Raw genomic sequence first — 26,386 nt, 5'->3', positions numbered from 1 at the left:
AGATATTGAACAAAACCAGCCCCAGGACCGACCCTTGGGGCACTCCGCTTGATACCGGCTGCCAACTAGACATGGAGCCATTGATCACTACCCATTGAGCCTGACAATCTAGCCAGCTTTCTATCAACCTTTTAGTCCATTCATCCAGCACATACTTCTTTAACCTGCCAGCAAGACTACTGTTTTGTTTGAAGCATAATTACAGTACATACTCACAGAAACAACTTAGTCTCAACTCATTATTTATTGAGCCACATTAAGATTAGTTTCTTTGCCAGTGATTGGGCCAGGACATCAGGTGTCAAACACATACACCGGATCTCAGTCCAGCATCTAGTAACTTTATATCCTCACACTACACTTGCAAAGTGACATTTACCTTTGTTTTTTTTTAAATATGTACCATACTTCCAAAATGTTAAAATAGACTAACTAGTTTCCATGTCTAAAATAAAGCACGTAAAAGAACACAACAAAAAAAAGTGAGTAGGAAAGCACACATTTAAAATATACTTACACTTTTTTGTTCAGTCTCTCACTGCAATATGGTTTAATTCATTTGCCTACTGAAGGTTGTATGGTCTGTACCAGAGAGCTCATGTCCTCACTTGTTAAAATGAACACATTCAGAATGTTTCCCTGTAGCTACATAATTACAAGGAAGCATAGGAAATTCATAATGCTATACAGTAAACTACCTAAAACAAGACTTTAAAAATGAAATTATGAAATGGTTCACAGATGAACATGTGACATATACATAACTGATGATGTTAAAGCAATTATGTGATTTAGCTAAACTCTGACCTAGTTCATTCAGTTTTTAAGGCCACTGTAGACAGATGCACAATTTCTAAAGGGTTATACAAAGCTCTGATTATAGATCTTTTCAGTACCAAGAACTGACATTTGAAACAGACTGTTTAAAGCAGAGAGGCTACAGCACAGAAGATTTCATTAAGCGAAGGCGAGCTTGTGTCAGACGATGAATTCGTCCACTCAGAAAATGCCTCTGTTCGGCAGCATCGTTCCGTTCCTGAAGAAAGAAGCTCAATTTTTCTTTTTCTTGTAAAAGTTGCAGCATTGAATTCTGTAATTTATCTCCAAAGTCCTGAAGGATGTAGAATTGGATGATCAGAGGAATTTGGTTGGAGAGACGTTTACCTGCACTCTGAAAACAGAAGATGGTTATAAAACATTACTATCAAAGAGAGAACATGGGAAGGGCTCTCTAGTGAAAGTCAGTAAGAAGCTATAACATTCTGTGTCAAGCGATTGTTCCTGTGAGTATATTCATGAATTCGTCTGTAAATGGTTCAGAGAGCTGAGATGCAACTTTTCCTTTTTAATCCCATTTGAAAACATGAATGAGACGCACTGCTAATTTCAACCATAAGTATTCTCAGGAGCATAAACACAAGGCAGACAAGTCACTGCTGACTACCTGTATAACCTAAATAATGCTGATGTTTGCCAGCAGAGGGCCATCCACTAAATAATACTATTGTAAAGTACAAGCTCAGAAACTCCTTCCACAGAAGCCATAGCGTGTGGCTGACCTGCTTCCACAAACTGCTGGGGGTAGTAATGGAGTGACTCATAAGTAATTACATAGGACTGACAAAAACCTAATGTACTATCCCGAATTTCAAATGTTAGGATTCTAGTTTGAATCCCTTTAACATTTTCAACCCGTCTGGCTCAAGCAGTCAAATGGGCACAGCCCAAAGTCAACTCCCAGTATCCAGAACTTATTTTGGCATGTCTACTAGTCCTGTGAAGTACAGGGCTGCCTTAGTGCTATGCCCTCGCCTTAACGGAGGTCATTGTGGGGATTTGATCACTTATTTAGAACCATGAAAGCTAATTGCATTTTACTGAGCTAGTTCCCTCTTAATCTAACAAATGAGAGTACAACAGAGGCAGCGATTTATAATTCAGACAAGCTATTCAAGGTGACTGACTAGTAGAGGGAACTTAAATGAAGGACACTTTTGTGAGAAATCTCAGTCTATTGCCCAACATTTCTCCTTTCAAATCATCAAGCTGAGGGTAAAATTGTCAAGAGTATTTAGGTGCTTAAATCTCCTTTTCAAAAGTGACACACCTAGGAACCTAATTCTCATATAAAATCAATGGCACTTAACTGAATGGGGTCTCTTGAAAAATTTGCTGAGTGTCTAATGGCTCTTTGCTGCAGATTTACTGCTCTAGTGTTATTTAACCTATTGCCAAGTGAAGCACTTTAGGATACCACACGTCTGTGTGAGATGATATAAAAGCAAGTTCTCTTTTGCCTTTTCACCCTACCTCATAGCGTCTACTAATAAAATAACCACTTCTACTAACTGACATAAAATGCAGGGGCGGCTCTATGTTTTTTGCCGCCCCAAGCACGGCAATCCGGCGGCCTTTGGCGGCTGGTCACGCGGATTTGGCGGCGTTTCTGTGGGTGATCTGCCGATTGTGCGCCTACCTGCCGCCGAATTGCCGCTGAAGGCTGCCTGAGACTGCTGCCCTCATGGCGACCGGCACGCTGCCCCCCCGTGGCTAGCCGCCCCAGGCACGCCCTTGCTGCGCTGGTGCCTGGAACTGCCCCTGATAATATGTTTGTTCTCTCCATGAGAACAAAATGGAAAGTAAGGCCTGCTTGTTCAATAGCTGCCTCTAGTTTTATGGATGTACTGATTTGTATCGCCAGATGCATCCATTTTGTGCCACTGCACCTGCATTTTGGTGGTGATGCATTGCTATAGACCAGGCTGAGGCTAAAGAACTTAGAGCAGGAAAAGCAATCAAAAGGCAGATGCAGCATGCATAGGCGCCGACTTCCCCACTTTCCTGTGGGTGCTCGACCTCCCCTCTGCCCCTGGCCCTACCCCCACTCCACCCCTTCCATAAGGCCCCGCCCCTGCCCCACCTCTTCCCACCCTTGCCCTGCCCCCATTTCAACCCCTTCCCCAAAGTCCCCACCCCAACTCTGCCCCCTCCCTGCCCCTATTCCAACTCCTTCCACAAATCCCCGCCCCGGCCCCGTCTCTTCCCCTGAGCGTGCCACGTTCTCACTTCTCCCCTTCCCTCCCAGAGCTTGCTAATGCCGCCAGACAGCTGTTTGGCGGCGGCTGGGTGGGAAGTTGGGTAGGCGGAGGAGCAGGGACGTGACCTGCTCAGGGGCAGAGGAGGAGGAGCAGGAGGTGGTGGGGCAAGGGGTGTGGGGTGAGGGGAGCTTGGCTGCCAGTGGGTGCAGAGCACTCACTAATTTTTCCCTGTGGTTGCTCCAGCCCTGGAGCACCCACGGAGTCAGTGCCTATGGCAGCATGATGAAGCAAGCCTCTGTTATGCACTCAACCTGTAACTATACCTACATAACAATTCTGTACATTGATACTGTACTGTACATGCCTTTCACATCACGTCTAAATTTGCCCATAAACATTTTGCATCGGCTGTTCAAAATTCCAGTTAATACAAAAAGATGTTAGCTTTGGACATCAAGGGGGGGATTATATGCCTTAAAAATGTTACCAGTGTTTTCTTAAATTAAAAACTGCAAAGGGAACGGGATTAGTACATGCTGCAGTATTTGGAATGGAATAAAAACTGCTGTGGTAGGAATCCATAAACTCACATTGAAGTATGCCTCCAGGTGATAAGTCATATCCTTAACGGCAGGGTGGTTCTGGACAGTTCCAAAATTGAAACTCAAGGAGGCCGGGTTCAGACCGTTGGCTGCTTCCGTTGGTGTTTCTTCCCTGATAACTTTTAAGTCTTGTCTGTAAACATTGTCCTGGCAGTATACAAGCTGCTCCATTTTAAAATGGATTCTGATAATTGTTTCAGCTTCCTCTGCTTGTTTCTTGCTAATGTCTTCAATTCTGTCCTGTGAAGGGGGAGAAAGAGGGGAAGAAAACTATCAAAATCCACTAAGCAACAGGTGGTAGAGGTGAGTACAGGACCAGCCCCCTGTGACAGGTAACATGTGACATGGTGTCACAGGGTTCCCAAGAGCACACGGTAAGAGCCAGATTCTGGCTCCTTGTCACCTGGTGCATGGGGGCAGGAGAGGCCACATTGCCTTGTGCCCCCATTACACTTGTGGACAGGAAAAGACAAAAGCCTGCCGCTTGAGTTCCCTGAGAACAAAATCCACACCTTTGGCCACGCCCAACCAGCCAATCTTCAGCCAGGCACTGAGCATCTAATAGTTCAGCTATAGCAACCCCTCCTCTCTGGCCTTCCAGATTCCTTACCCTTTCAATCCACCCAAAACTTTAGTGGGAAAATCATCTACCTCTCCTCAGTGCTACAATTACATTCAAACCTTCTTAAAATCCTTTCACAGGATCCACATTGCCTCCCGAGCCAAATTCAGCTTTGTTCTCAGCTTCAAGGACTTCCACAAGGTAGTGCCTTCCTTCTTCCCCATCTGCTCTTGTCTCCCTCTAATCTCCCTGCCCTCTGCTTTGCTCAGACAAAGTCACTTACCTAATTGCTGCCTGATTTTTCAAAGCTGTTGAGCCCCTGCATCTCCCAGAGATTTCAAAATGACTTTTGAAAATTAGGCCATAAATGTCTCTATCTTGTGTATGCCTCTGGGCCTTCTTTCAGGCAGTTCTCTGTGAGTGGCAGCCCTTTCCTGACTGTCCATTTGTGGCTTCCAATCTCTGTCTCAAAGTCTTTTCTCAAATCTTAGTTCTTCAGTGACCATAATCACATTAAAAAGGAAAAAAAAAAAAAAAAAAAGAGTCCCCCCCCCCACATGATATATATAAATCTCCTAAGCAGCCCCATCATCATATTGCCTTTGGCCTTTCCACTCTCTGTGGTATTGTTTTCTGTTCCTGGCTTAACACAGGCACTGCAAAGACTTATACGCATGCTTGACTTTAAGTAGTCCCATTTAACTCTCTGGGAGTACTTACATGCTTAAGTCCCTGCAGGAATGAAATCTGAGATTGTAAACTCTTTGGGGCAGGGACTCAATCTTTGTTGTGTGCAGTGCTATGCACATATATAGTGTAAAGTATAGTGCAATCCATTCAAGAAACTGGGAAATGTACAGTTTATAGCAATGACAATGTTACTGGATGATGTAACAAACCTTAATTTCTCCTGTGTATAAAAATTTCCATTTATTTACAGTTTCTCTGTTACCTTATTGCACAACATATTCATAAAGGTGCAGGAATCTCCACAAGTTGCTTAAAGGTGCAACAATTAAATAAGTGACTGATCAAAAGTGAAGGAGTAACATGTAGTTCTATATACAATACATTATGCCATTGAGTATTGCTTGTCTTATATCAGGTTACATAAAATCATAGAAGTGTCAGATTAGAAGGGACCTCAAGAGGTCATCTAGTCCAATCCTCTGCACTCAAGGCAGGACTACACAATAATTAGACCATTCTTAACGGATCTTTGTGTAACCTGTTCTAAAAACCTCAGAAGATGGAGATTCCACACCTTCCCTTGACAATATTTTCCAGTGCTTAACTACCTTGACAGTTAGGAAGTTTTTCCTAATGTTCAACCTAAACCTCCCTTGCTGCAATTAAAGCCCATTGCTTCCTGCCCTGTCCTGGGAGGTTAAGGAGAACAATTTTTCATCTTTGCCCTTGTAACAACCTTTTATGTACTTGAAAACTTCTGACGTCCTCCCTCAGTCTTCTCTTCTCCAAACTAAACAAACCCAATTTTATCAAACTTCCCTCATAGGACATGTTTTCCAGACTTTTAATAATTTTTGTTGCTCTTCTCTGGACAGTCTCACCTTAGCAGCTCTGTTAAGATTTTGAAAATCCTCAAAATGATCTTTGGCAACGTCTGTGAAAGATTTTCGGACAATTTCTGTGGGGAGAAAAGAGACAAAAAATAAAGGACTGAGCTACTGGTAGTACAAGTTTTATGAAAACTGGTTGTTCTCCATATCTATCCAAAGGACACTGTCATTGAGTTATGCCTCATCTATTCAATTTTTAATCCCTCCTGGTCATATCTATGATGATTTTTTATTTTCCTATCGTGGTCCATTTCTAACTTTTTCAGAAATAATGTCCATTTAGGAATTTTGTACTGTCAAAGTCTGAAAACCGGGCATAGAGGTTTGAGGTCTAAAGATCAGTCTCATGGCTTGAAACTGGTTTGATTCAGATTCATTTTCCCCTGCCTGAAGCAGCCAAGATACAGCTCTTGCCATGTCAACCAAAATCTAGACAAAACAATATTTCTGAAGCTTGGGATAAACTTAGTAAATGAAACTCACCAATTACTTTCTTCAGCATCTCAATAGCTGGTTTTTCTAGTGCCATGACTCTCTGTCTTACAATGGCCTCAAATGTCTTGTAACTGGTAAACCCTGGGAGTTCTCTTCCACGATACTGTTCTTCAAATCTACACACTTCATGTTGTATAGTTTTTCTATCTATAATATTAAAACAACAGCACTATTTTAATATAACAACTCTAATGAATTTATAAAGACAATTATGGATTTAAAGTGGAAGTTTAGTTCTTTGTTCTGAAGACACTTTTAACTGGAAGAACTAATACACAGCTCATCATTTAAGTAAGTTCATTTTTGTAGAATTGAGCCAAAATATGCCGTTACTACTTCTAAGAATGAACTGTTTCACTCATTGAGATGACCATATAAACTAATGGAAACAGGAACATGGGCCAGTATTCTGATCCAGTACAGCAACCCCTATCAGTCTGATACCCTCTCAGCAGTGGCCAATACATGATGCTTTAGAGGAAGATGTAAAACTACAATTTGACAGCCACATATAAGGAAGTCTAATCTAAACTTCCTGGAACACTCAAACAACATCGTCACTAAAACATTGTTAACATTGAAGAAATTTGCCACCCTAAATAATATTGTTCCTCTTTGACTGATACATGTGTACCTCACATCCACATTTACTAGTGCTTTAAAGGTGTCAAATCTTGACTTATTGTGGATAGATATAGGAATTGTAGCATAATCGTGCATGACTGGAGGCAGGAAGTACACAGGTAACGCTGCATTCAGTTCTTAAGGACTATTCCTCTCAGAAACTCCAAGAGATTTCAAATACTTATGGGCTTATAGTAAAACACTACAAAAAAAATTGTGGTGTAGTTTCTGTCAAATAGACTGGAGTTTGAGAGGCAAAACTTTAGAAGGAAGGTGTATAGGGGTTTGTAAAATTAATCAGTCAACCAGAAAAACATCTTCCAATGTACTTTACAATAGAGAGCCCAAAAGCCTGCATAACAGTCCTGACTGTTCCATTTATCTGCTATGTTTAATATTTATTCCAGCTCTCTAATGATCTGCAACTAGAACTGTTAGATGAACTTACCTTGCAATGACGTCAGCTATATAAACAATAATACCTGCCTCATACACAGTTCTTTTTGTGGGTAGATCTCAAATTACTTTCTAAAGAAAGGCAGAAGTATCATTATCTCCATTTTACATGCAATGCAGGTGCACCTCCCATTCTCACACACACAAGCGCCTCAATTGATTCTCAAAGGGAGTAAGTAACATCATAAAGAAACTAGTTTTTACTGGCTTTCTCCTCTTCTATTTTTCCTGTGTTTGTGTTCACCTGCTATCTCCTCTTTCCATCTGTTTTCCTACTTTTTTCACTCACCTAATACCTTTAGATTAACTGGCTCTGGGTATGTGGTGGGATAGGACAGATTAGACCATAGAAAACACCTGTGTCTAAATGTAGTTGCTCCTCAGTGACATGTACCCTACATACATTTTGTAACTATTCATTTAGAAATACATTTAGCAATGTTTATGTAGACATGCACGGACAGCTAAAAAACATATAGCAATAGGTACTGCTCGACAGAAATATGTGCTTCATGTTCGCCAAAAGGAAGAATTAATGGGTAGTCTGAGAGGTTTAGAAATGTTTTGAGCTGATGTTAAAGTTCAATTTCTGTGAGACATTCTTCTCCTTTTAGATCTGGATTCAGTAAGCAATTAGCAGACTGGGTTATCTGTGAAACATGGGTGTTCTTTTGGTGGTTATTTTATTACTCATAAATTGCTAGACTTTAAACCATAGACTTTTAAAAATCTTTTTAATATAACACCAACACAGAAACACCAACCCAGGAACCTATCCCTGTAGCAAACCTCGTTGCCTACTCTGTCCCCATATCTACTCTGGCAACAGCATCAGAGGACCCAACCACATCAGCCACACCATCAGGGGCTCATTCACCTGCACATCCACTAATGTCATATATGCCATCATGTGCCAGCAATGCCCCTCTGCCATGTACATTGGCCAAACCGGACAGTCCCTCCGCAAAAGAATAAATGGACACAAATCGGACATCAGGAATGGTAACATACACAAGCCAGTAAGTGAACACTTCAATCTCCCTGGTCATTCTATCACAGATTTAAAAGTCACTGTCATTGAACAAAAAAACTTCAGAAACAGACTTCAAAGAGAAACAGCAGAACTAAAATTCATTTGCAAATTCAACACCATTAATCTGGGCTTGAATAGGGATTGGGAGTGGCTGGCTCACTACAGAAGCAGCTTTTCCTCTCCTGGAATTGACACCTCCTCATCTATTATTGGGAGTGGACTACATCCACCCTGATTGAATTGGCCTTGTCAACACTGGTTCGCCACTTGTGAAGTAACTCCCTGCTCTCCATGTGTCTGTATATAATGCCTGCATCTGTAGCTTTCACTCTATGCATCCGAAGAAGTGAGGTTTTTACTCACGAAAGCTTATGCCCAAGTAAATCTGTTAGTCTTTAAGGTGCCACCAGACTCTTTGTTGTTTTTGTAGATACAGACTAACACGGCTACCCCCTGATACTTTTTAATATAAGTTATTCAAAGAATCAAGGGCATATTATCAACTGATGAAATCGTCCTTGCATCATTGACTTCAATGGAAATGGAGGGAATCAATTGATTTCAATGGAGCTATGTGAGTTCACACCAGCTGGGGATCTTGGTAGATAAATTCTCATCACTTCAAGTTTTTAATTTCATTAACATGATCTATTAGCTGTATTACAACTTCAGTCCAAATAAGTGAAGTTGAGTATTTCATAGCAGCTTCACAGGCAAGCCCCGGTACTTACCAGTCAATGCACTGTCATCAAGTATCTTCCCCCATTTTTGAAACTCTGTGCGGATTTTTGTAAATAGTCTAATTTCATTTTCAAACAACTTTTCTTCTCCCACCGCTGAACTCACGATGTCTTGATTAAACAGTTTGATTTTCTGTAATGAGATTTAGAAAAACCACTCTGAGTTCTGTAAAGGCAGCATAGCTAAGCAAGAGTGAACTTGATTCTATTTTCTTTCTGGAACAAGGCAATCTTTTATTAAATTCCAATCAGTTAGATTTATGCAGAGCCAATGAAGATTGGTGGAGTTACACAGGTATCAATGCTGAGGGCCTATTTTTTTTCTGCAGAACCTATATTACTGGGAGGACATTCAAAAAGAAAAGTATCCAGATTGACTTGCAGATCTCAGGTTGAGACTGCAGCCTGGCAGTTAGAAAAAACAACCACCATCTTATATTTGTAAACTGAGGACATGTGTTATGGAAATCATTGAGACGTATAATGTCATATTGACCAAGTTCTGTCCAGCGTTGAACTGCTCTACAAGTCAATGGGATTTGTGCTGCTAACTCACGTTGGTGCTTTTGAAAATCCCAACCTAAATCTTAATTCACCTCCTTTGTCCCTTTCTCTTTACCCTAAAAGCTGATCTAACATCAGCCAAGATTTCCAGAAATGGTGCCTATAACTGGCTCCTAAATCCAGATTCAGGCACCTATACAAGTGGCCTGATTTTCGTGGCAGTGGGTGGGTGCCCAGCATTTTTGAAAATCAGACCATTTGTTTGGGTGCCCATATTTGGCTTGAGGTACCTAATTTTAAACACCTACTTTTGAAAAAGTTGTTCTTTTTTTCTTTTCTTTTTTGTTTTAAATTTACTGCTCCTGACAGCCTTTGAGTCTGAAGTTGTCTAGTTATCAGCCAGGACAGCAGATGTACGAGCGTCTCCACCAGCATTCTGTCCATGTGCCTCAGCCCTGTTCTGGAGGGGTAGTTCCTTCTCCGTGCTCATTTAGTCCTTGGTTTTCTTTGCTGAGAGAGCTAGCAATCAGCATGGACTGTGAGGTTTCTTTTTTCCTTACTGTGGCCACTTGTCCCCTGAGAACTGCTGACACCACCAACTCATTTCGTACAGACCACTGAGCAGCCATCATAGCAATTAGCAGTAACGATTTTTCAGAGCGAGCAATAGAGCTCGATGACAATAGCGAGGCTGGGTAGAAGCTGCCATACATTATCCTACTTTTGTTAGTTTCATTTTTCACACAGAGAGATGTGGTTTTGTTGGGGGCCAGCTAGATATGTGGATATGAAGATTAAAACCTTTGAGTAAATGTAGTAATCTCAGCTTCCCCTATCCTGAGTTGTCCTGAAACTTATGTGACCAAAGCCCTTGGCTTTCTCAGGAGCTCACAGTCTGTATTATTTCTTCTGAATATTACGTCACCTGGTTTCCCTGTTCCATTTTGTATTGCTGCCTACTTGAAATCAAGCGCTACAGTGGGTGGCGCCTTTTTTTATGTCCACTGCCCCGCTTTGCCCCAGGCCCCCTGAATCCTCTGGGTGGCCCTGTCAAAGACTCTAACTGAGACTCGGGTGAACTCAACCTAAGCTTTTGGGAACTCTCAGTTTCTTCTTCATACTGTTTGTGTGGGGACTGAACTGTTCAGATTTTAAGTTTTTTTCATTATTTATGTTAATGTAAAACTGTGAAGATAATGCCTGTGGATTATAAAATAGCCATGTTAGGCTGTAAAAGTTAAATTACTGTTGTTTGTTTCTTTCTCATAAGATTTTATAAAGTTGTTACTTAAATTAATTTCTTTGGGGATTTGAATGTGGGGAGGTTGACCCTGTGCAATCCTTGCTGAAAATCCTTAGAGACTGAATTCTGGGTCTCCAGCTACTTTTCTATGGGAGTTGGGTTTTTTAGGCACTGGAGAACGGCAATGAAGTGAACTCGAGCTCGCTCAAAGGTTCTGTTAAGAAGTTTTGTTTTGCCAAAGCAGTGACCTCACAGGCTATATCAAAGGGAGGGAACTTCAAGTGACAGGGGAGAGGTGGCCCTGAGAGTGTCTGTAAAACAGCTGACAGGCTGTGAGGTCTCATTCAGAGGCAGAGGAAGCTTGTTGCAAGCAGTGTAGACTGGTTCTCCCAACTCAGAGATGGGGAAAAAGTTAGATCTGCCTGAGCTGTGGACAGAGCAATTAAGCTTGGGTAAGGGAATATGCTGCTGAAGCCTGAGCTGCACCCCACAGGGAAAGGCAGCAACAACAGCTGGGAGCTACAGGGAGGGGGCCACTGCTGTCTGGGATGGGGTGGGGAGGAGAGACTGAGGGTAAGTGGGGGAGCCTTCCTCGGTGGGGAGGCATGAGTTAAGCTGTTCCGGGGATGGCCGAACCTTTAAATTGTGCCCCCCCCCCACTATCAGCACTTATGGGTCGTCTCTGCTGTCTCCCTGCAAACATATGGTAACACGTAATCCCAGAGGAGAACTTTGGCAGGGCCCAAGATCAGCTGCACCTGCTACGTAGTACGGTTGGCAGCCAGGGAGGTGTAACCTGGAGACCCAGTCAGAGAGTGATTGGATCACAGCATCCCATCCCAAAGAGAAGTGGAGGCACAGGCCTGCATCCTGATGGGGGTGCACTTGCGGGACTGGAAGAAGGTCTTTGTGGGGGCAGCCTGTCCAGGGACTGTGGGAACAGTCATTCACCATAGCAGGTCTCATAGACTTTAAGGCCAGAAAGGATCGTCGTGATCATCTAGTCTGACTTCCTAGACATTGCAGGCCACCAAATCTCACCAACCCACACCAGTAATAGACCCATAACCTCTGGATGGGGTTCATAGTAAAGAGATAGGTGGAAGAGCTTCATCAAACTGGACACCATGAGCCAAGCACATCCATGGTTTAAATCCAGGGATGCACTTAGGCTTATGTGTGTTGTAAGCAATGAAAGCCCTACAAAGTGTTGATGGCAGAAATGAATTTGTTCCCTTTGAAATTCCTGAGCTTATCAAAATCAGGAAAGTTTAGTAATTGTTCAGCTCTCTTTGCTGTGCCACACAACCAAATACATATTTATACTTGCATCTATTAGGAAAAACAACTTCTCGTCTTCTGCTTTTGGTGTGCCTTTGCCATATTTGAGTAACTCTTGAGTTGCTTTTTGGAGTTGAATGTTTATTTGCTCTTCTAAAGCGGGCAAAGATTTCTAGGAGAGAAAAAATAACAATATTTGTACAGTTTGGACAATTCCATTCTTTGAAAGAAATAGAACATTTCAGAGTGAATCTTGCACTGCCCTTAAAAGTCCAGGTATGCTCTGTAGTCTAAACTAACACTGCCTGTACTGAGAAAAAAATAGGGAAGGTTTAAAGAGTGTTGTTCTTCGGTGCTTCTCTTACATAAAAAAAAAAAGCAGTGTTGCTTTGCTGGTCTAGTACAGCATCCTATTTAGAGGACCAGTGCATCTCAGGAACCTTTCCATTATTATTAACCAGTTGTTTATAAAAAGCACACATAGTATCTACAATATTTCATATTTACTGTATCTAAATTATTCAGGCTTCCAAAAGTTGACAATTATGATAATAGTTCGCTCTAGTTAGCACTATTCATCCATAGATCTCAAAGCGCTTTACAAAGGAAAGCAAGTATCAGAATCCCTACTTTAAAGACAGGAACATTGAGTCACGGAGAGATTACGTGATTTGCCCATGGTTAAACAATAGGTTAGCAGCAAAGCTGAGAATAGAATACTGGTCAGCTGACTATCACTGGGTAAAATTTTTCAATGAATGATTTATTTACCTGAAAAATTAAGTTTCAGTCGACCTGATAGTTTCAGCTGGGGAAGACCTGGACTTTTCCAATTTACTGACAAATTTCAAACATTATTGGAACCAAGCTGAGTAATTCCCCTGGTTGGCAGCTGAACTGAAAAATCAATTATCTGCCCAGATCTACACCTGACTGCCAAGCCAAGGCTCAGTATAGTGGACCATATACTTCCAGATTGCCATCAGGTGGGGTAATTAAAGGCTATTCATAGAAATAATTTTTACGGGCTCAGTCCTCCAAAACTGCAGGATCGGGTCCTATTTTTTTTTAAATGGTTACTCATGTAAAGTGTTTCTTTGTTAGCTTACATTAATGTGTTCCACAAGCTCAGTTGTAAGTTTCTCTGCCAAAATGGGGATAGTAGCCTTGTTTTCATCCAGAAGAACTCTGAAACAGAATAAAGAATACAAATATAGACTCGCATTTGCCAAACAAGAGAGCAGTGTCTTCCCTAGTTCTGCAACACAAAGCAGGTAAATACAGTTTCTTCAGATCAAGCAGGGGAATGCTAGTGAAGGTGCAGCTGTAGCCTCACTACATCCTGCCAAATCTGCTTTTGTGCAAGATTAGATTTGAAATGATGAGCTGTTTGCTGAACAGACTGAGAACAGAAAAAGGTTCAGATCCATAACTTCAGAAAAAGATCATGAGATGAGAATATCCACATTAATTGTTGTATTATAAGAACGTATGTACTGCTATATATGGTAGGGATACTCATTCAGAACCACTTTCGGGTTCAAAAATTCTCTTTATGCATGAAACGCTGAAGAGCAATAGTTTGTGGAGGACAGTGTTCTCCTGACACAGACCATATCTTTCCTGTGAGTTTCCCCATTCTTTCCAGTGGATAGAACAATATGCGTTAATGCCCGAGCCAACAAAGCACTTTAAAGCCCGCGCTTAACTTGATTCCTTTGGGACTACTTCAATGTTTAATGGTCAGCATGTTTAAAAAAAAAATTTGGATCAGGGCTTAAATCAAACTTGAATCTGAAAAGAAATTGAGTTTAAGTTGAGAAGTTATTTGACATGTAAATTCTTTCTTACATTTTGGAAAACACTACCACACAAACAATGCAAACAAACAAAAGCCCCACCCCAAGCTAAATTTGAGGATAATTCTCATTGTGGACCTAATCCAAATCCGATGGGAGTCAGCAGGAATCTTTCCATTGACCTCAATGGACTTTGGATCAGGCCCTTTAACTGTTTGAAAACTACCTGAAGTGTTCATGCTGCTCAAAGAATGCTCTCTCCTTCTGGATTGCAGAGGCCAGGGTGAGCTTGTCATGAATATCTTGCTGCCCACGACATTTAACAATCATATAACCCTTCCTTAGGTGGATGACAAGGTTTTGTACGATATCAACAACCGACGACTCAGTTCCTCTGTCCACCAAATCTGGTTTTGTTAGGATCCCTGGGAAGTAATATGATGAGAAGATTAGACAAGCACAGAAATTAATGATGGGAAAGATCTATTGGGGGTATCTAGTCACCCAATGCAGGTCTGTTCCCTGTAACATATGCTAAAGTGACTTCTCCAGCGGTGCTGTAAGTTCCCCCCCACCCCAAGCTCTCTCTCTTCCCTTCACCTTTTTCAGGAACACCTCAGGGATATCAAATTAATAGCAGAGCTCTTACAATATTAACTTTTAATCTTTTCAGTTTTCAAGATATTTGTAGGCATAGTATCAATGGCAGTAGGGCCCCAAATTAAGCTGTCCCTTTAGATATTGGTTCCCTTTTATTGGTGTGCAAAATTCATGTTATTTCATACTGGTTGTTTTTCCCTCATAGCAGGTAATTCTTTCCAGGGTTGGGGCAGAGTGGGAAGAATATTAGAATGCCATGAAAAATGATCTACCTTCCCCACATTTCCATTTTTTTAAACGTATGTCTCACCTAACGTTCTCTCTCCATCAGGGTCTACCTCTTGAGCCATTTTAAGTGCCTCTGTTGTTGCGATATCCACATTACTTGGCACCACTACCAAATTTATAGTCTCTTGCTTGGCAATAAATTTTTTAATTAGCTTCTTGATCTGTAATAAAATATGGTAAGAAAGAAATGCAGTAAAGTTTGATGTGACAAATGCCATTGGATGCCAGGCTCCCCCTCATCTGACTAGGTGGAATGTCATATACACGATGGATACAATCATACAATAGAAGCTAATGTGCCAATTTCAGCGGCTGAATTCAGCCTGATTATCTAAAGGCAATCCAAATGTGTAACATGCCCCAGAACAGACTGCTATTATATTGACCTTGGGAAATTATCATAAAAATGTACTAGGCCAGGTACACAATCTATTTGATGAATATGCTAATGATATTTTACCTGCATTAGAGACAACCAAATTCTATTGTCTAAGTGCACAGCTAAGAAAAAAAATCAAGTTGGATTATATTGACACGTCAAGATCAGATAAAATGTAGAGCTAAATACATCCATCTCAAAAGTGTACGTATCAAAATAAAGCAAAATGTCTTGTCTTTGCCTTTCAATGAGAGATTCGTAAAAAGTAAATAAAACTGACATGAAATTTGGCTGTTTCCCCCGCCACGTTTGAATCCCAAACTAGCAGAGTTTCTCATGGTTTTGTGTTGTATTGCCAAATGTTCACACAGCTCTACTTATACTGAATTCATGTAACTATTATCCTATCTGAGTTTCCATAAATCTTCCCTTGTCTTCTATATTTCCCTTCAACACCATTTTCTGTCATATTCAAAAAGTAAGATGCTTTATCTCCCTTATTTTGCCACTGGAGAACGTGGGCAATTCAGCACAATTGACATGTGTAGCTGGTGTCACACCAACCATTTTACTGTGGATAAAATGAGTAGAGTTGTACAAATTACTATAGTAATTTCATCAGAAAATAAAGTGATTGTTTTCTTGCATTCTGGCTGGATAAGGGACATGGTTATCTTTGACATGGTTACAATGTGTTGCCCAAACCCTTCTCATTTAATCAACATTTGCTGACATTTGTCAAGTCCTGCACCTCTCATTACAATTTATTATTTACATGTATCGTGGGGGAGGTACTAATACACATATCTACTATACATCACCATCCACCCCTCAAGCTGCTGCTAACACTAGGGCAGTGGTCTCCAACCTTTTAACGCCCAAGATCACTTTTTGAATTTAAGGGCAACCCAGGATCTGCCCTGCCTCTTCCCCGAGGGCCCGGCCTGACCCCAAAGCCCTGCCCCACTCACTCCATCCCCCCGCTCCATTGCTCGCTCTCACCACCCTCACTCGCTTTCACCAGAGTGGGGTAGGGTGTTGGGGTTCGGGAGGGGGTGCAAGTTCCTGCTGGGGCCGAGGGGTTCACAATGTGGGAGGGGACTTTGGGCTGAGCCTGGGGCAGGGGGTTGAGGTATAGGAGGGGGTGAGGGTGCAAGCTCTGGGAGGGAGTTTGAGTGTTGGAGAGTGCTCCAGACTGGGACAGAGTGTTGTGGTGCAGGAGGGGGTATAGGATGCGGGCTCTGGGAGGGGGCTCTGGGTTGGGGCATAGTGTTGCGGTGCTAGTGGATTACCCTGACAGGCTGTGTGTGGTCCGTGGGCCGCAGGTTGCCCACCACTGGTCTAGATCCTCCAGCAAAACCTTCTGTGTAAGACAATTTGTGCATTAGATCTCTACTAATGTAACTTAACTGTTTCCTAGCTCAGAACATGTATTTTGCATTACCTGTTCTCCAATGTCTTGTGGCTGATTCCCTACAGCCACCCTAGCAATCCCTGGAAGATCAATCAATGTCAGATCTGGAACATTCGGAGAGCTAATTTCGAGGGAAATTAATTCCTGGCTAATGCCCACTCCTTCACCAGCTATTGCATTCTGGGCTATAAAGGAGGAAAGGGAAAGACAAGAAAAACAAATTTTAGAAACTCCTCGTGGGAATTTCAGATTAGAACATATCAGAACTGGAAAGCTCCTGTTGCCCCCTGGGATTTTTTTTTTTAAGAAAGGCATTTTGGGATCCAACCCTGCCCACACAAAATCCAATGGAAATCAATGGGGCATGATTGGACTCCTTTTCGGGATTTGAGCCTTAATAAAAATTGAAGAATACACTGTCTACAAATTAAACTTTCAGAAATCTCAATGTACAAAAATCAAATACATGGAGATGTTTTTATAAAAATAATAATATAGTGCTACAATAAAATACTTAGCATTTACATAATTGGTTCCTCATCTCCAAAATGCTGGACATGTATTAGTTAATCCTTGACAACCTTGCAAGGTAGCAAAGGATTATTATACACATTCTATAAATGGATGCAGTGAGGCACGGAGATTAAGAGACCTGGCCAAGGTCATATAGCAAATCAGTGGCAGAGCCATGAACTTACTAGAAGGATATTGAGTGCCAGTACTTTGCTTTAACCATCAAACACCACCTCACAGAAGTGTGCAGGTACATACAACTGATTTGTTAATTCAAAATGACATCATTTTTATAGCTGTGTGTTGCTGCTATTTCTTGATATCAAAGTAAATAATTTCTCATGAGAAACCTTCAGTCGCATAATTAGCTTATTTGACTTTTATGTCACTTACCTCGCTACTGTACCAATTTTTTAAAAATTATTTCTTGAAAACCTTATTGAATAAATATATATGTAAAAACAAACAATGTTATGACCAATAACAATGTAGGTAACTATACAAACTAAACCAAGGACAATCAAACCTTAAGCTTCAGGTCATAAGCTGATAGCCCTTGGGTAGGAGAGGTGTTTTCTCCCATTATGTGGAACATTGTACAACTAGTTAGTGTCATGTGAGTACATTACATGTTTTCTTTTTGTCTTCCCCTAGAATGCTAGGTATTCATCAAAGCCAAGTGCAGGATGATGACTTAAATACACTATGGCCTGAGCTGGTCTGAAAACTCCTGGAGCAAATCACTTCTGATGTAAAATGCTGCAACGCCACTAAGATCAGCTGAGGTGTGCTGGTTTATTCCAGCTGTGAATGTGGCTCCCTGTGTTCTTGGCATTCTCAGCAGTCATGATCAGGGTGTTAATTTGGGAAATGTTACGCTGCCTAACAGAAGGGAATAGAGGATAAAAAGGAGGATCTGATGAATTAAATCAGAATGCAATAAATAGCGCTTACCTTTTCTTATTTCATTATCCACCGCTGAGGGATGGTGGAGTTCTTCATCTATATTCCGGTAACTAATTTTCCCCTTCCATTCCTGCTGAGGAGCCAGTTTTTTCAGTCTGAGCACTAAGGGACATCTGGTGGTAATACCTGCAGTTGTCCATAAAGAGAGTTAATTCTGTTAACGATCATCCTTGTTACTTTGAATGGGTACAGAGCACACCACAGAATGTAGCTTTTCCCACAGTATGCAGAAGAATGCCCAAAGCGTTTCAGTGTGGTCACACAGCTCACACATTAGGGAATCTTAGAGTTGGGAAAACGTGCTGGGCATTGGTAGGGCAGTGAGGAAAACTATCATCCCATTTGTATGCAGAACTGCGCAGTGACCATATTTTAAAAGTTCTTTCTGTTTTGAAAGCTTTCACATTTGTTTGAAAGGTATTTCATATAGTTAAAATGGGTAGTGGAAACCAGTAATATATATCTAAAGAGAAAGGAAACTCTAAAGGTGTGTGTATTGCTAGATGTTTTATACCTTTAAAAAAGCTGTTCAGTATCATATCCCTACTACAGAATTGTACCCTGATCCGGTTCTATAGTAGGGAGATCATTTTGTATTGCATAGGCTTGTTTAAATATTCTGTAGATGTATTAATTTCCATAGATTTTTAAGAGTAATTTTTAAAGGACCCTGTTAGGAATGCTAGTGACAATGTAGGATTCAGGCCTGTATTTTCACCTGAGATAGTATTTTGGGTTTTGCTTGCCCATTTCATTTTTTGATACACATACATTCTTACTAATATGTGTGAACAAAACGATCCTTACTAATATGTGTAAACAAAGGACAAAGATACTGTGTATGTTGCTTTGTTAATTCAAAATGACATCATTTTTATAGCTGTGTGTTGCTGCTATTTCTTGATATCAAAGTAAATAATTTCTCATGAGAAACCTTCAGTTGCATAATTAGCTTATTTGACTTTTATGTCACTTACATAGCCAGGTGGATTTGTTAGTATAATGGGAACAGATAAGAGCAGTTAAAGTGTTACTGGGCCTGGTGGGAGTGTAATATACAAGCATACACTTGAAGACTGTAATATACAAGCATACACTTGAAGACTGACTCAACTCTTATATCAAGGCAAGGTCAAGCAACCAGTCGGGAGTGGCAAGGATGGATTGGGGAGGAAGATAAACACTAAAAGGCCAGAGAAATGCCTGCCCTTGACTGTAGCACATCCTCACTCCTTACCCCTCCCTTGGGGTACAAAAATGGTTGGATGAAGACTCCAGACCCACGACCTCCCCCAAAATGGAACATGACCATAAATTGTAAGGGGTGAGCATGTATTTCAGGTATACTTATGCCTGCAGAGGAGTGGGAGACAAGACACTGGGAAACAAGGCTCTGCAGCATCAGAGTTATGGTATACATGCTTGCTGGAAACTAACCCAATAAACATTGCATTGCCTGCACTTTGGACTTCTGATCTTCTGTTTCCTGTATGTGTGACAAGAACCAGGGGAGAGGGTGAAGGGAAAGCCCTCTAACAAACCCTGTTTAGTTTTAATAGATTTTTAAGGCCAGAAAGGACCATTATGACCATTAGTCTGACCTCCTGCATAACACAGGCCATAGAATTGCACCCAGTGATTTCTGCATCAGGCCAATATCTTCCTGTCATGCTAGTGCATATCTTTTAGAAAAACGTCCAGTCTTCATTTTCATTTCATAGAATTCTATTGGTTTCAACTCTATTAATCTCCATGGCACTTTCCCTTTGGGAATAGCAGCCAAACTTGACGGATACAAAAAAGGAGGAGACTTCCACTCTGGCCTGCCTCACACCCAGAAGGTGTGAAGGTGAAACAAGGGTGCTCTGGAAGTACTGTGGTTTACCTGCCTTGTCCCTGGCAGTTCTTCTGTTGTTAGACAGAGTAAAGTGGCTCAAAATAACACCTTTTGTAGAGCTTTAACATAGTGTCTTTTGTAAATATCTGTAGTGCAATGCATGCATCTCCAGTTTAGACACTAGCTTCAGCATATGCTGTCAGAAGGTCTTTTGAGTGCCCATACTGCTGCCTCTGCTTGGGTCATGAGAGCTGCAGGCAGGTGTCCTCCTGTGCCAGCACAGGGCTCTCTGGAACAAAGGTTGCTAGTATCTGGCTAAGGAGCAGTTGATTCCCTCCACACAATTACCTCTGATGAATATAAAGGCAACATCGAAACAAAACATCTTGATGTTATTGAATCTAAATGTTTCAGCTGACCCAAAATGATGTTTCCAAAAGTTGTTTTACAATTAAGTCTGAAATATGAGGTTTTATTCCCTTCTGGAATGAAAGCAAATTTCAAAATAGTGTCATTTCCCACAAAAGGGATATTCCAGTTGCCGGACAGTTCTCATCATAACAGTGTTTTCTGTATGATGGGATTGGGAAAATACAAATTCTTTTGGGTTGTGCCAAGGATGAATCTTAACCCAACTTTCAGTGTGCCCAAACTGACATGAAGTACAGAATATCAGATAGAAACACACCACTGCGACTCGGGGAAGAGTCAGATTTCTGAGATGAAAAGCTGAGAGGTAAATTCTTACCACTGCCTCTAGGAAGAGCGACTCCGGACAGGGCTTCTAGAACTGAGCTTTTTCCAGAACTCTGGTCTCCAATCACTGCAATTGCTGGCAAAGCCAGGTCCTTTTCTACTCCGAGCGCTCTCAGGGAGTCAATGAGATCAATACAGGGACGGATTTTCTCCTCATATTGGTTGTACAAGGTGTGTACTGTGTTCTGTAAGAATAATGTTACATTTCATTTGAGCTTGTTTCACAGAATCAGGCGAAGTTAAACATTTGTGTGCCATAAATCATGTATATCAGCAGCAAACTATACTTCACCCCACCATACCACTTGCTTTGTACTGTGAGCTACAAGCCTTCTGTAGTATTCTTGACAAGGTAAACACATTTCTGTAAATTCAGCAAAATTTAGCTAATTTGCACCAATGGCTGAAATATCTATTGCAAATTACTGAATTTTATAAATTAGCAAGTAAGTGAATATGCAATAAGAAAAGCAAGAACAACACCCCATCAAATGTACTTTGTTCAGTTATTTTTGGTAACTGCAGTTTTTTCTTTTATTTATTTATAATGCATCATAATGTGCTAGTTCATGTATATATAGTAAAATAATGAAGGTCTTAGTAATAAGAAACCTCAGTACATTATCCCTATTAAATCGCTGCTGTGTGCTCTGGAGAAATGTACAGTTTGTATGTGAGTCAGAGTGTGCAGAAATAAGTGAGGTTCTGCTGTAATTTCTTTATGGGCTAACAGCTGGCCAATATCCTTTAGATTATTATGTTGATCCGTCCCATGCCTCCTCCCTTCCAGGGAAGGTTATTGTGCCCAGGGAAAGAATGAATAGACCTGATTTTTTTAAAAAAGGTGATTACTTTGATGTCACTCGTTTCACATATCACTGCTGTGTAATAACACACGAGGACTCCACTTTTCTTGAACAAAACTGGCTGTTTATTAGAGCAGTTATTTACAGTGCTGTTCCAACTACATTTTAGCGTCCCTGACTGTGCATACAGACTGACTTCCTGCTGCCTCCACCAAATTCTTCCCTCAGGCAACCTCTCTCCAGGTCTCAGGTATCCGTGTCACTTTGAGAAAACTATTATTTTATGATTTAACAGGTCAGGCAGCTTCCTATCTTAATCTAAAATTTGGTATCTGTGTATGGAGATAAAAAGCTAAATTCTTATCTTCCACTCTGAATTAAGAACACTATTTCAGGAAATAGATATATATTGAAACAAAATACAGAATAGCTGTCTTTAGTGATAAGTAAGACAATACTTATCACCATGGGGAAAATATTTTTGCACCCCCTGATCATAATTGCAATGCTTATTATCTAATAACATTATTTAACTGCTTTACTAACTTTAATATAAACTTTTCAAATGTCTATTGTGATTTTCTCAGTGTTAAACATAGAATATTAAATAAGAGTCTTTGTACTTCTATCAATTTCTATTGAAAGCACTGGAGCCTCATGTAAAAAAAAACCAAAAAACTCAAATTCCATAATATCTGTTTAAAGTTTCTTAATGTGAATATTCATTAAGATATACATTCTAGGGGAAAGTTGGAGTTAAGCTGTGGCCCTTCTATTTTCTATGCCTACATTTTTTTACACCTGCAAATGAAATGCAGGGGCAAATCTTAGTAATTACATGACTAAGCACCTGGCCCCCAATCCTGGAAATATTTACGAATGTGATTTACAAAGTACTATATGAGTCAAAGGGATTTACACATGTGCATGAAGTTAAACATGTGCGTTAGTGTTTGTGTGTGCAAGTCTGGGCACCAATCCTGCAATCACACACAGAGACAGAACTGTTTTGATCTGTGTCTGCAGACTGTATACGCAGAAGTGAGCCCAGACCGCTGAAAATTCAGCCCTGACAGCAGCTGAACATTAATCTCAGAGTCGTCAGTTTTCACTCAAATGCAAATATGTGACTTGCCTTATTCTGTTGCTCTTGGAAATGATATATTCTCTCTTGCTGTTTCATCTTTTCTTGTTGATATTTCCCAGACTCCGCCCACTGGGCTGCTGCTATGTGTCTCTGAATCATCTCATTCCACTCTGGAGGTGCATTCTGCATGGAAGGGTGTGGCACTGCAGTAGCTCCTTTTGACTCTGTTGGTTGCAGTCTTGTTAAAGCTTCTTTTGACTGTGTTGGGAGTGATCCTGGAAAAACTGCTTTAGTCTGGGCTGGGAAATATCCTGGGAAAGGTTCTTTTGACTGGGCTGGGTGTGATCCTGTAAACGCTGCATTTGACTGTGTTGAGAGCAATCCGGTAAAAACTGTGTTAGTCTGTGCTGGTGCGGGCAATGTTACAAAATTGTCTTCTGACTCTGGCGGGAGGGGTACTGCAAAATCTTCTTCCGACTGAGTTGGAAATGATCCCGCAAAAACTGCTTGAGACTGTGTTGACAGCGATGCTGCAAAAGCTGCATTTGACTGTGGAGGGTGTCTTCCTCCAAGGAATACTTGTGATTCTTTGGCCATCAAGTAAGTTCCTGACTGTGCCGGCATCTTACGCAGTGATGGTTTATACATTATTTGCCTGCTTCTTTGCTTCCCAGATGAAGATGCCCAGCAGCTCTGGGACTTGTTCATTAACTGTCACTGAAAAGCAAATGTCTAGTCCAGCAACTCCTCTATATTGCTCTGAAAACAATATATGGGCTTGAGTGGATTCAGCTCTGCAGTAGTAATAACTATGGAGAAAGTCAAAACCACATTGTTATTGGTTGGGCCAGATCTCTGCTGGAACCGGCTGGTGTCATTCTTTTCAAACCAATGGATCTATGCTGGTTTGTACCAGCTGAGGTTCTGACCCCTTATTTGTACTGCATCACTGTGCTGAGTTGGTCCAAAAAAAAAAAAAGCCAAAGACTTTTAATGGGAGATTTTGAAACATTTTAACGTTTTCCCAAATTTCCCTCAAAAATGCCTTTTTAACAATGATCAGCTCTCAAAAAATTATTTTCAATCATTTTTGTTTTTCGTTTAAAAAAAATCAGAATATTTTGATCAAAGTTAAAAAAAACCCTTGTTTTTCCCCCCACTATAGTTGAAAAACCATTTTTTCATCAATAGAATGTTTTGATGGAAAAAATTGTGAGCAGCTCTACCAGTGTGATGGGGATATGAGCAGAATGCTTCTGCCCCAAGAGTGTCCTATGTAAGGCCCAGATCCTGCAAATACTCACCCCTACACTTAAGTTTACTTCGGTGAGTTGGGAGTTTAGCACGTGTGTGTCTACAGGAATGGGGTCTAAATGGACAGTTGGCAAACAGAGGTAAGGAGCACAAACCAACACTCCACTCTCCAGCCATTCTTTTTGTGGAGAGTTTCCATGAGCCTGTGGATTTAGAAAAATGACATTTCATTTTTCAAAAAGGCAAATCTGGCCAACTGGTGGCTGGCTCTTTACAAGTGGGCCACTCCCTTTGCTTAAAAGTAGCCTGTAAAAGAACAAAAAAGGAGTTGTGGCCTTTTTGCTGCATTATATTGTGAAAAGGAGAATTGGAAGTTTGCTCTTTTTTTCTTTTCCTGTTTAGTTTTAATGTAGCAAAAATTCAGGTCTTGTCTACCCTTTTTTTCCTGGAAGAATGTCTGGAGAAATAGGAGGTTTATGATCTCACAGTTATTAGACTGATTGAGAGAGGCAGTGTTTTTTTTTTTCTTTAATGCAGTTGATTTTAAAATGGAGGGGGTGTTTGTTTTATTAAAAACCTACTTACCTGAGATGCTTGAAAAAAGAGTAAGAAGAAAAATTCTTTAGTGGAAGTATCATAACCCTCATCCCTTTAATTAATGGCCGATCCAGACTTCCGGGTCTTCTAAAACAGTGGTTCTCAAATTAGGGCTGCCACTTGTTCAGGGAAAGCCCCTGGTGGGCCAGGCAGGTTTGTTTACCTGCCGCGTCCGCAAGTTCGTCCGATCGCAGTTCCCAGTGGCCGCGGTTCACCGCTCCAGGCCAATGGGAGCTGCAGGAAGCGGCATGGGCCAAGGGACGTACTGGCCACTGCTTCCTGTAGCCCCCATTGGCCTGGAGCAGCGAACCGCGGCCAGTGGGAGCTGTGATCGGCCGAACCTGCGGACGTGGCAGGTAAACAAACTGGCCCGGCCTGCCAGGGGCTTTCCCTGAACAAGCGGTGGCCCTAGTTTGAGAACCACTGTTCTAAAACAAGCCTAGAGCAAAATGGGGAAGACTAGACTTGACATTAGTTACAGTTCTAATGCCTAAACGGGGCAGGAGGAAAAACAAAACAACAGACTTTTTTTAAAAAAAACAACACCAACCAACCATTTAGGGTTTCTTTATACTTCATAAACAAGAAAAAATGGTACATGTCCAATTTTATTTTTAAAGTCACCTTAAATCAACACTTTGCTGGCCTTCAGTCCTGGCCCTGAGGCAGCTAAGCTAGACTGGGTAGCAATCAGTCCCAAAATGCTCCTGAAAACTCCTGTTAATCAGTGGAGATATCTCACCCAAGGAAAAATACATGGTTGAAATAGGGACAATCTTTGGAAATGAAAAAAATAAACAAAAAAATAGAGGAATTTTTTGAAAAAATTGTCATTTTTTTAACTAGCTATAGAGCTGGCTGAATTTTTTTCAAATTTTGTGAAAAAATTATATTTTCCAAAAGTATTCCACAATTCTCTCCTCCTCCCCCCGCACCTTTTGTTGTTGTTGATAGGACTGCCGGTAATAAAGTCACACATATTATTTTCCTCCAGAGCAACCTGTATCCCCATTCATCAATACTGTATAATGGTGGATTAATTTTTCCCTTGTGTCATGTATTTATTTCCCAATGTGTCATTAATCCATTCCTAAATATACATTAAATTTTACCCATGATTTTGTTAGTAATTTTTGCATAATCTTAATATGTGAACCTGAATAGAATCCTGCTCACTTTTCCATAGCTGTCTTGGAGCTGTAGTGCTAAAAGAAATAGCCAAAACTCACTTTAGTCACACTACATGCACAGGGGGCCTGACTGTTTAGTAAGAAGGTGCCATTTTCACATACTGCCTTTCCCAAACATAATTTTAATTCAATTTTTGTCCATCTGAAAAGTGGCACAGACTTCTGCCTGCGATATTGTTGTGATTGCCTCAGAATTATTGGCTCTAAACCCCATCCTCTTTGTTATACTTTAATTCCATGCAGCCTCCCACAGGAATGAAAGTCTGACCAGACACAGTGATCACAGCACTGAAAACAATTAGATGGTTATCCAGGCTATTAGGCTGAATTCCCGTAACAACTCCAGCATTCTCAATACACAAACACACACGCACCCCTAAAAATGCACCACACTTCAGCAGTTTAAAACTTTGGCTCCCAAATACATCCTCATAAAGAGGAAACAATCGTATTCATAACAACCTGTATCCGTATGGTAGTAGAGATAATGATAATTTTATAGGGAGAAAGCCTGTGCCCAAAAACTAATTTATTCTTCTCTCTTATTTCAGATATCCTTACAGTGTCTACCAGCCTACCCACATTTAGCTATGAAAATAGATGAATTAAAGAAACACACAAACTTACTGAAAAGAGAAGGAGAAAAATTCCTACCTGCCTTGTACTCAGCCCAACAGGAAACTATATGCATCCGAAGAAGTGGGCTGTAGCCCACGAAAGCTTATGCTCTAATAAATTTGTT

The 26,386-nt window shown here is 40.9% G+C and overlaps 1 protein-coding gene across 2 annotated transcripts; it reads right to left on the bottom strand.

The window, feature by feature from the left end:
• Window positions 1–229: 229 nt before the first annotated feature.
• On the bottom strand, window positions 230–26,386 carry LOC128849116 (interferon-induced GTP-binding protein Mx2-like). 2 transcript variants are annotated; one of them, XM_054049475.1, is made up of 14 exons: window positions 26,299–26,386; window positions 22,652–23,412; window positions 20,703–20,895; window positions 18,106–18,243; window positions 16,669–16,823; window positions 14,868–15,006; window positions 14,184–14,382; window positions 13,268–13,346; window positions 12,208–12,330; window positions 9,122–9,263; window positions 6,266–6,424; window positions 5,774–5,850; window positions 3,629–3,880; window positions 230–1,171 (listed from the first exon to the last, which is right to left on the bottom strand). In XM_054049475.1, exons 2-14 carry the CDS (start codon window positions 23,309–23,311, stop codon window positions 938–940), a joined length of 2,550 nt encoding a protein of 849 aa, XP_053905450.1. In that variant the 5' UTR covers window positions 23,312–23,412; window positions 26,299–26,386; the 3' UTR covers window positions 230–937. The 2 variants fall into 2 exon arrangements, with proteins under 2 accessions (XP_053905450.1, XP_053905458.1); XM_054049483.1 differs by having other exon boundaries at window positions 26,272–26,372.

This window comes from Malaclemys terrapin, chromosome 1 (genome assembly GCF_027887155.1).
Source record: "Malaclemys terrapin pileata isolate rMalTer1 chromosome 1, rMalTer1.hap1, whole genome shotgun sequence".
NCBI classification, from domain to species: domain Eukaryota; kingdom Metazoa; phylum Chordata; order Testudines; family Emydidae; genus Malaclemys; species Malaclemys terrapin.
This window is presented reverse-complemented; position numbering and strand designations above follow the sequence as displayed.

Bases quoted from the DNA above. Each gene is read 5' to 3' on its own strand.
- LOC128849116 (XM_054049475.1), bottom strand. From the start codon at position 23,311: ATGAACAAGTCCCAGAGCTGCTGGGCATCTTCATCTGGGAAGCAAAGA. The intron at 15,007-16,668 runs GTAATGCAAAAT...ATTTTATTACAG, and splicing joins CACAAGACATTGGAGAACAG to ATCAAGAAGCTAATTAAAAA. The intron at 14,383-14,867 runs GTGAGACATACG...ATTACTTCCCAG, and splicing joins TGATGGAGAGAGAACGTTAG to GGATCCTAACAAAACCAGAT.